Genomic DNA, 10,791 nt, shown 5'->3' on the forward strand with positions numbered 1-10,791 from the left:
CTCAGGGCCCAAGATACTGCCTTATCAACTATTAATATATATAAAATGCTGGCCTATAATCATGTAGACTTCCTAACCTGCTTATATTTATTTTGAAATGTGTTTGAGAACAAATAATAATTCACCTGGACATGCCAGTGTGACTCTTGCTTTTTGCACTCAGGGATAAATTTAAGAGACTGTTCAACACAATTCTGGTTTATTTTGCCTTTTTTTTTCCCCAGAAACTGCTTTTCTACTTCAGCAACACTATTTTAAATTGCTTTTTGCTTTTCATTATAATCAAGATATCTTGATTTCCACACTTTTTGTAGCACGTGCCCTCAGAGAACAAAGCAGGAAACAGTATTCTTGGGATAGACTTCTACTTTCACTCAGATTTTTGCAAAAGTTTTAGGCTGCAGATTCATTGACATTAACATGTGATCTGTGGGCAGGTTTTGTACAAGTTTACAAGTTTTGTGAAGTACTCAAACTGTGACCCTAAGGGAGGGAAGAGTGCAGATCAGTACTTTTTTTTTTCAGTTTATTTAAAGTTTCATTTGGGAAAGAGGCCCAAATGCAGTGCTGCAGGTAGAACCCTGCTTGTGTCCACCTCCAAACTGAGAGAGTATTGAAAAGGACCTCCATGTAGCTGAGTATCAGTGTCCCAATGGATCAGTATTCAGGTTTCAGTTTTCATAAGAGTGGTGAAATGTATTTTTTAAAATGCTTGTTTCTGTATTTATTTTTTTTTTTTAATTTGTGGGAACATTTCAATCAAGTTTTGCAATAACCTCCCTTTTGCTTTCCAAAACTGAAGACTAAGGTTGAAATAACCCTGCAGTTTCCTGTGATACAAAAGGGTCAATGCTGACATAGCATTTTGCTGGTTTCTGTTGGCTTGGCTGGATGAATTTCATGCTGTTGTTGTATGTATCTGTTCTTTTATTTCAGCTCCACTTTGTGGCAATATGTAGCATTCCTCAAAAAATGTACACATTTTTTGTCTCTCCATATACCCAATTAACACGAGACATCTGATTCTGAAGCATTCAGACACTTCTTTCTCATGGCACTAAGGTCAAGCCCCAAAAAATCCATTTGCATAAGATGTGAGATGCAGCAGAAGGAAGAACTGGGCTTGTGCATTTTTGTTGCTTCTCTGTCATGTGAGAAAGAATTTCCCCCCAGTCTTCCATAATAAGCTTTGGAAGATGTGTACAGTTTGGTAGTTTATTTCCCAGGGAAAACAATAACAAAAAAAACACCCCAAGCTTTTGGTAGACAACTTCCCCATGGCACGAATGCAAAATACAAGGGTGATTATTAGCTTAGTTTATGCATTGTATTTTGCAGCCACCTACAGCAGCTCTGCTGATGGGTGGGGAGCTCAGGAGCTGTCTTGAGTTTTTTCTCAACCATGAAAACCCATGAATTTAATAGAGGAAAATCAGCCCTTAAAAGGGGTGTTGCATTCTGGAATTAAAAAATAAAAAGAAGGAGGGGAGGAGCAGGTTAGGTTGATGTTTACAGGATGTTTGTAAGGAGTTGAAACACAAATGGGCAGCAGTGCCAGGATGAAGCTACCCAGTAAGTGAGCTGAGCAGAAATGATGCATTTTCTCTCAGTTAATCAGTTCCCTGGTGTAGGGATTGCTATTCAACAAATTCACCATTTGCTCATGGAATTTTTAAGGGCTGAAGCATCTGCTTTGCTAATGCTGAGCAGCACCCAGAAGCCTCCTTCCCTCCTATTTGGGGTTTATTTTGTGTCCTCAAGTTTCCCACACCACAGGGAAGCAAACCAACAGCACAAACCCAATCTGTTTATCTCCTCCTTGCAAGATCACCTTCAAAAAATTGAAACACCTCCTCCAGCATTGGGATATGGAGTTTTCTTTTCCAAATGCGCTCTTTTTAAATTTTTTTTTTCTTTCCCTTTGGTTGGGTTTGGTTTTTTCGTTTTGGGTTTGGTTTGGTTTTTTTTTTTTTGTAGTTTGGGTTTTTTTTTGTGTGGTTTTGTTTGGTCTCTTGTTGTTTGTTCACGTGCATCCTTCTCTTCAATTTGCTTCCAGCCACTTCTTTCCGTGACGTGCGGTTACAGAGTCAGGCACGGCGAGCGCTGTACTTTGTGGCCTCACTTTTTTCTTCTCCTGCCTTTTTTTTTTTTTTTTTTTCTTTTTTTTTTTTTTCCTCCTCCGCAGATCCCACATCCTGGCAGCACTGATCAGTCCCATACTTCCATGCAGCAAGGTTTGCACGTCCCTCACCCCAGCAGCCAGTCAGGGCAGCCATTACATCACAGCGGGCCTCCTACCCAGCAGTCCCGGCAGCCACCCCCGGCCGCTTCTAGCAACCATCCACACAGTGACCTGACCTTTAATCCCTCCTCAGCCTTAGAGGGTCAGGCTGGTGGACAGGGAGCACCCGACATGCCGGAGCCCTCGCTGGATGTAAGTCTGTCTCATACTCTCATCTGCCTGCCCTGGTGTCTGCTTCGCATCGTGGCGGGAGGGCGGGGAGGTTTTTTGTTGGTTTTGTTTTGGGTTTTTTTTGGAGGGGGTGGGAAAGGGTGGGGGGATGCTTCCACAGCACATGTCATCCTCTCATGCTTTTGGTACCTGGGTACAGGTGTGACAGGGAGGTCCTGGCTGGCTGGGAGAAAGGTTTTGGGTTGAGGCAGCTGCATGGCCGGCGAGCTGTAGGCTTTTCCGAAGCATTGGAGCTGGAAGCTGTCTCCTCCTTTCCCTCCCATCATGGGATGGGGGTTCCTGGCTGCTCTGCTAGAGCTTGAAACATCCCAGTGCCTGAAAAAAAGAGAGAGGATGGAGCCGTGGGTGGTTCTGACTCTGGTGGAGCTGCACACCCAGCCCTGCAGCATCCCCAGGCCAGCAGGAGGGGGATTTGTGCTCTCCCTGCTGCCAAATCCAGGCTGTGCCCATCCCTGCAGCATCCCCAGGCCAGCAGGAGGGGGATTTGTGCTCTCCCTGCTGCCAAATCCAGGCTGTGCCCATCCCTGCAGCATCCCCGGGCCAGCAGGAGGGGGATTTGTGCTCTCCCTGCTGCCAAATCCAGGCTGTGCCCATCCACACCCACTCCTGCAGGTAGCTCAGCACCACAGGTACCTGGGGCACAGCACAGGGAAGCATCCAGCAAGGATTTCTGCTGCCTCCTTGGTCACTGGGGGAAGCAGCACCCATCTAAGCAGAGCTAAACCTGGTTTTAACACCAAAAGGAATCTTCTGTCTCTTACCATCCATTCCGTGGAGTCAGAAATGAGTTTCCTGAGATCTGTCTCAGGCTAACCACCCACCTCCTGGAATATAAACTCCTTAGCAAGCAGGATTGGATTTTCATTTGAATGGTGTGTTCCCATATGTGTATCTTCTGTCTGCTCCGAAGTCTGGTGCTGCACAGTGTCATTTTCTTAGCCAAATGATCACCTCTGGGCATGGGATTTATATCTGTATTTCCTGTATAACTTAGATCTTCCCTGTCACACCCAAGCACTGTGCTGGCAGATAGCTTGGCAGGGGGGAGGGAAGAGATGAGGGTGGAGGGATGGATGCTCCAGTGACAGGGACAGTGCTCAGTGCTTCTCTGTGAGCCAGACTGCTGCTGGTTTACACAACACAGTCACCTGCACCTCCTTTGGGGATGGCAGTTTCTCTGGCACTTCTGAACCCTTCAGGGGTGTTGCAGGAGCAATATTTTTAGGTGAAATAAAGATGTCATTATTTTCCTTCAAAAATTTAAGTGACATAAAGTGTGCTGTTAGAGGCCAGGCCCTCAATCCTCAGCAAACAGCAAGGTGGAGAACTCAGTACATTTAGCACAGTGCTGTGGTTGTCACTGATGTCACACGCTGGATTTTTTAAGGGAGGCTGAAATTACCTTAGCTAGATGAGAAGGCAAGTGCTGCTCAGTGTGAGGAACACCCTTCTTTGAAATGCCTGTCAGCTCTAGCATGTTGAGATCAATTATTTCAAGGGGTTTAACTTTCAGTAGCTGTCTTGTGAAACAGGGCTGGATGAAGTCCCGTGGTGCAGTAAACCAAGCAGGGGACTCTGCCATGGGCAAGCTGGTCTGCCTGGTGTGACACAGTCACATTAATTCTCTGGGACACAGGCATGATGCAAGATTTAACTTGAGTTAAAGAATTTACACTTGAATTAAAGAATTTACAGAGATGCAGCTGCAGGTAGAGGTCTTCTCCACTTGCACCTTAGACAGCAGAGGCCCAAAACTCAAATCACGGCTTGGGCTTTTCAGGTCTTAGCTTCAGAACCTTCAGGTGCATCTCTCCAAATTCTGCCCCAAATTTTACCATGTTCCCATAGCTTCTGCCCCCTCTCAGCCCTTGGCACTCCTCTGTCTCTCACCTCTGCTCCAGCTCAGCAACCCCAGCTCCCAGCAAGTCCTTTCTGAGGTCTCAGAGGCAGAAGGCACGTCTCAAGGCAAGCTGAGGTCAAAGCTTGGAAGGCTTAATCTTTAGAGATAGGGAGCATATTGCTTAAAACTTCTACCTTTCTTAAAGACAAAAAAAAAAAAAAAAGAAATTAAATCCTTGGTATACAAGAATGAGTCTCAAGAGATGTTATGTTAATTTTTAAAGAAATGAGTTGAAAAATTGTAAGACAAATTCAAATGTTTTTTTAAATTCTACGTATTTTGTGGGACCTCAGGGTTTTGGTTTTTTTTGGCTTCTGTATCATGTTTTTATAGAAAATTATGATAACAGGTGAAATACATTTAAGAGCTTTATATCTTTAGTGTGTTACTAGGGCAATAGCATTTTTACCATGATTAAAAGCAGGCAGTACTTTAAAAGAAGGATTCTTTGTGAGAGCTTTTGTTTATGGAAACTTGGTGTTGCTTTTCTTTTTTTTCAAAAACGCTTAGGAAGTAAAAATATTTTCTGCATTTCATGTTTAGCTTCTTGAAAGAAGTGTTCATCCATATAACATTAGAAGATGAAGCTGCATTTGCACAGGAGTAACAGAAGCATATAAATATAATACTTGCATGCTGATTGTGATGCACTCAAGTTTTTTATTTTACAGTGTTTGAAAACGCAGGACAACTTAAGACTAATTTATCATATTAAGTTTGTTAAAGCAGTCCATATTTTTCTGTCTCTGCTTTAACACAACATGGAATATAAAGGGAATTTATTACAAACTCTTCCCTGCTGTTTTTTTATGTGTGACACTTTTGACTGGGATGTGGCGAGATGCAGAATAAATCAGAAACATGGCCCATGAGTTGCTTGTTATCTCTCAGATCAGAACCAACCTGAGTGATGGTTAGAAAACCAAAATTATCTATTTGAAACACAGTATTAACAAAAAGATAAATAACCCCTCACAGCTAGTACTCTTGATACTTTAAAACATTGTGGGGATCAGTGCATCTTCTGCTGGATGGGGTCTTATGCCCCTCACCCTTAAGATGTCTGGAATTACATGTAATGCTATAGTTAAGTACTGCCAACCAAGACTGTCACCATCACAGAAAAGAAGAGTTCTCACCCACCTGCCTTGCCACTCTTCCTTCTCATTTGTTATTTTTTTTCCATCAAAAAAATGTCTTTTTTTTGCATCATGCTGAGACGTGGGGGTCAGGCAGTCCAGTCTTTGCTGATCTACCTTAAAGCTCAGATATGTCTTACTGAAACTGCATGTTTCAGGTTTTTTTCAGTGTTTTGTATGAAACTAGTGTACAAAATGAGCATTTGTCAAGAAGTTTTTGTCAGCATTGCTAGCCAGTAACTACACGTTGTTTATTGATGAACTTTGTGATGGGGAGGTTGACTGAGAAACCCTAATTGAGATGGTGATGTAAATCACAGATGAAACCTGAGTAATCCAGACTTCCACAAACAAGTGGATTCTTCATCACCTTAGGTTTGTGTCACTGCTGCCTTCAATGTATTTGGATATATCCCTCTATGAAAGCCATTTTCCAGGACTGTGTGCTGTTTAAATCCCTTGTTTTTTCTCAGTTGTGTTTCTGTTATCTGTAATTTTCCTTTCACCTTTATATTTTATAGCTGCTTCCAGAACTCACAAATCCAGATGAGCTGCTTTCCTACCTGGATCCTCCTGATTTGCCAAGCAATAGCAATGATGACCTTCTGTCTCTCTTTGAGAACAACTGAACCCATATGTATTCTCCCACCCTTTTCACTTGTTCACACGTGTGTGGCTGCACAGCGAGGAACCTTAACACTCCTTTTCCACAAGAGAAGAAAAAAAAAACAAAACAACTCACAACTTGATCCAATGGTGCACTCCCTGCTTTCTTCATCTCAGAACTGCCTTTGTCAGCTTCAAAGACTGTGAAAGTGATGGGAGAAAAAAAAATAAAACCACAAAAGTAACTAAATGCAGTAATCTCCAAGTCTGCCATGCTACACATGACAAGCATAGACAGTTGTGCAGCTAATGGAAACCCCTTTTGTTGTTCATCCTATAGAGAGAGAGTTCTGTGATAAACATAGTGTGAAGTATTTTGGCAAAAACCAATTCTTGGCAAAGGAAGAAAAGGCAACAAAATGGAACTGTCTTTAACTGACCCATCTCAGAGTGTCCTTCCAATGCGTGTTCTTCCATTTTTTTTGAAACTCTTATCTCCCTCCCACCTCCCCTCTTCCCACCTCCAACTACAGGTTTGCCTTGGAGGGATTGTCCTGGCCACACACACACACAAAAAAAAAAAAAAAAAAAAAGAAAAACAAAACCACGTACAAAGTTCAAAAAAAAGCACAAATCCTCCAGTAAAGTGGCAAAGATAGGGGAGACACAGAGGCCCATCAGAGGAGCCAGCAGCTTAGCTAATGTGACTTCAGTATCAGAGTCCTGAGGAGCCCCAGGCTGCAGCCAGGGGTGTTGGTGTTTCTGCAATTGCAGGAATCTTAACCACCTCTTTGCAGAGGATCCCTCTGGCTGAACACAGAGGTTGGAAACACCCAGGAAAGCTGAAAGAAAAAATATTTGTAATGTTTAGGGATTTTTTTTTTGTGGTTTTGGTTTCAAATCATACCATCCATGGCTGTGTAACCATCCAGCTGTTGAGATAGCTGTAAAAGATCTTTTTGCCATCTATGCCATACAGAATGGAAAAGAGAGGGAGGGGGGATGCAAACCAAACTGTTCCTATTACCTACAGCCTTGGGTGCTCCAAACATTCGTGTCACCATCTGTGCTGCACAATACAGAGTAAGACAAAGATGGGTTAAAGGCAGCCAGGAGATCACTGCAGGTTGGAGGGAGAGGAACGTCACTATCTGCATGATTATTTTTAACAGCTGGCTTGAGAAGGGGCATTGACATTGGACAGACATCTTACAGCTTCATTTCCTTGTTTTGCTTTTGAGTTCTGTTTTTGTGACTGTTACAGATAACCCAGCCTTTTCTTTTTCTCCTCCTTCGGTTTCTTTTTTTAACTTTGGCTGCCGGGATGAGCTCTTTCTCCTGAAGGACCATGGGGAGAATCTGTTGCTGTTGGTAGATTGCTCCTGCCCTCCAGAGACCCTGCTGCCACAATCACTGTCTTGCCCCTGTGATCTGTGCTTCTTGTGTGGTTGCTGCTTCTGCATGAGCTTCCTATTGCTTCTGTGCCCATTTCTGTGCTCTTTGTCTCTCTCTCTCTTATAAATGATGTACAGTAGCTGTGTAAGAAGTGCATGTGTGCCAACTCTGCCCTCGTGGTGCAACATTTCAGCTTTTGCCCACTGTACAGTTATTGGTTTCCTTCCTTTTCCTGGCTGAAGCCGATTTGACCCCAACTCCTCTTCCTCATCCCAAATCCAATCTTCGTTTGCCCACCACAAAACATTTGAAACTCAAGTGCCAGGCAAAATTTTGGTTTTTTCCTGCTGGTTTGACTAGATAGCTTCCTAGCCCACCCCCCCCCCTTGTTTAGTTTGCAGTGCTGTAAATGGCATGCTCCGTGCTTACAACTCTGGATTTGTTTTCCTCACCAAAGTCATATTTGTAAATTCTTTGCGGTTTTTGTTTCATTTTGCTCTTTTTTGTTAACGTTTCCCACTACTGCTGTACATGCCTCCTGATATATATAAGCTAGTCAGCAGCACCTTGCTGTAGATTTTAAAGGAAATGGCAGTTTAGTTCTTTTATTTTCCAGTAGGAGTATTGAATCTGTCAAACATATTATGTAGAGATGGTCCCCCACTTATATTTTTCCTGTTTCAAGTTTTTTTAAGAAAGGCGCTGTTCATTATGCAAAATCAATTATTTTAAGAATTGCTATTGTAAATATCTTTGTGAATATTTTAGTATCGTCTTTGATAATATTCAACACTTTCATGATCTGGTTATACTTTTGCTGGTGTTTTTAAATACCTTGTCTGAAGAAAAATATGGGTCCTTTTTTAAAAAAAAAAAAAGAAAATCAAGGGTTCTTTAACAGATAAGGAAGTTGGGTTATTTTCTCTCCCCCCCCCCCTCACCTCCCTGTTTTCTTTTGAGAAATTAGGCAAAATTTCATATCCATTTACGTGACAAATTAATTGGTACATCAGGCAGCACCTGGATGATCAAGGTCCAGCTCTGTCATGGAAACAGAATAAGTGATTGCCTAGGGCAGAAAACTTTTAAAAACCAACATAAAATAGACTGACTGACATTGATTGACTGTGGGTGGTTGTGGGCTGGTGATGGCACAGATGTTGGTTGTTGGCCCAAGTGAGCAGAACACCCAGAACCAGCTTCTGAACAGGTAAAGGTGCACTGAGGCAAGCAGTGAGGGTGTAAGGTACCACGTTTGTGTCACTCCAGGGGTGCCCCGGTCACCGCAGCCGGGGCACTGTAAGGCTGAGGGATGTTGGTGGGTGGGGAGGGAACCAGTCTGGTGTATTTTATTCTGCTTAGGAGTGTTTTTTTTTTTTCTTATGTAGGCTTGACAACCTGCAGAGGGTCTCTGCAGAATATTAAACCACATGGTGACACAGGTGTGGTTGACACAGTTCCTAGGAAAGGCCATTCTTCAGTTGCAGATGTGTTTTGTAACCATTTTACTGTCATTTCCCCCCGTCTTTTTGCTTTGTTTTTATAGATATGGAAATCACAGGCAGGGGTGGCTAATGATAAACTGATTTTATGCCCTTGGAGCTTGGGTTTTTTTGTTGGAGGGGGTGGGGGAGGGAAGTTTCTTAAGCCATAGGTTTGGGAATAAAGAAGATTTCTCACTGTTGGTTGGAACTGGTTGCTCGGATTTGTTTGAATTGATCCTATTTAATGTTCCACCCTCTGCTGATTGCTGAGCAGCTGAATTAGTCACCTGAAATTATTTTTCTCTTCAACAACGTATTTCAAACCAGGTATGCTAAGGACTGACATTTTGCCATTTAAAATGGATCATTGAAATGTACCTGTTGGAAAGCAGGAAGGGAAAAAAAACCCAAAAAACCCAAGAAACACAAACCCATAGGTGTTAGCAGTATGTTTGGAGCAGTGTTTGCAGCTGCTTTGTGCAGTACTAAAAGAATTAAAGTGGGCAGTTGACATTTGAAGGCTTACAGAAACACTTGGTTTCTAAGCAGAACTTGAGAGAAAGTATGATTTTTACCCACCACCCAAATGTTGGACATTGAGACAGTTTTTAAACATATCTGTCAGCTAAAATCAGGTACTGTATAGTAGAATCAGTATGAAAAAGCTTCTAAATGAAAATTTAGTTATTTTTTTATTTGTTCACTGCCGTATTAAAGTTTAGAGGAAAAAAAAAAAAAAAAAACAAACCACCTAGCAAATAGGGTAATCACAGTCATTTCTTTTAAAGCTTAATTATGATATGAAATTCCAGTAGTATTTTTATTCCTCTTTTTTGTTTGTTTGTTTACTCTTGAATTGTTTCCCTATGGAAGTTCATCTGGGAAAGAACCCACAGAGATCTACAATTCTGCTGCCAAGACATTATTCTAGGACTGAGAGATCCCCACCAATGTCTGCAGCAGAGACTCAAGGGACAGCTGTACATATGTAAATGACAAATAGAGACATGTTAACAGAAATGCATTCATTTTCCTTGGAATGTGCATTGTTTTTATTTCGCAGGAAAAAAAAAAGAAAAAAAAAAAAAAAAGCTTGAAGCTCCATCTTATGTGGAAAATGAATCCTGTTTGTTAGCGTTTGTGGAGTCTCAGCATTTGTTTCACTTCTGTAATATACTCTGATCCTTTGTTTTGTTTTGTTTTATCTACATGTAATATTTAGCTTACGTGTACTAGTCTATCACCTGTGTATTTTTAGGGTGCTACAGAAATAATGAAGAAAAATAAGGGGGATTAAAAAAAAAAAAAAAATTGTAACCAAATTCATACTTTGTACAATTTTTGATATCATGATCAGAGGAGAATTAAAAAAAAAAAAAGTACAATCTGACGTAACATGCAAAAATGGCCATTGTCTTTGTTTGTACATTGTATGTACAGTACAATGCAATCATTTCATACTTTAAACTGGTCAGAAAAAATAATTGTGATTTTTAGTCTTGCAAAACTGTATGTAGTTAGATGATGTGACAACCTAATATTTATCTAATAAATATGTATTCAGATGAAACCTGTATATTAGGTGTTCATGTGGTTATTTTGTATTTAAAGATCAAATTATTTGACTATTGCTAGACATTTATATACTCTGTTGTAACACTGAAGTATTCTCATTTGCTCATGTTAAATTTTTTTTTTTTTTCCTAAATAAATTTGCAAAATTAAGGTCTGGCTAATTGGCAGCTGCTTTGTAAATTTTTAGTTTCTTTTTGAAACAACCAACTTCCCCTTTGC

The 10,791-nt window shown here is 41.3% G+C and overlaps 1 protein-coding gene across 7 annotated transcripts in view; it reads left to right on the top strand.

Annotated features, from left to right (window-relative positions):
• The window catches only part of ZMIZ1 (zinc finger MIZ-type containing 1), a 282,504-nt gene extending 272,128 nt beyond the window's left edge, over window positions 1–10,376 (top strand). For 3 of the 7 annotated variants that reach the window (XM_030452939.1, XM_030452941.1, XM_030452942.1), the window contains exons 21-22: window positions 2,186–2,434; window positions 6,034–10,376. In XM_030452939.1, coding sequence (XP_030308799.1) covers window positions 2,186–2,434; window positions 6,034–6,141 — 357 coding nt within the window. In that variant the 3' untranslated portion in view covers window positions 6,142–10,376. The remainder of the gene's footprint in view (window positions 1–2,185; window positions 2,435–6,033) is intronic. The other 4 variants (XM_030452944.1, XM_030452943.1, XM_030452940.1 and 1 more) reach the window with 4 other exon arrangements.
• Window positions 10,377–10,791: the final 415 nt, after the last annotated feature.

Source organism: Calypte anna, chromosome 6, assembly GCF_003957555.1.
Source record: "Calypte anna isolate BGI_N300 chromosome 6, bCalAnn1_v1.p, whole genome shotgun sequence".
NCBI classification, from domain to species: Eukaryota; Metazoa; Chordata; class Aves; order Apodiformes; family Trochilidae; genus Calypte; species Calypte anna.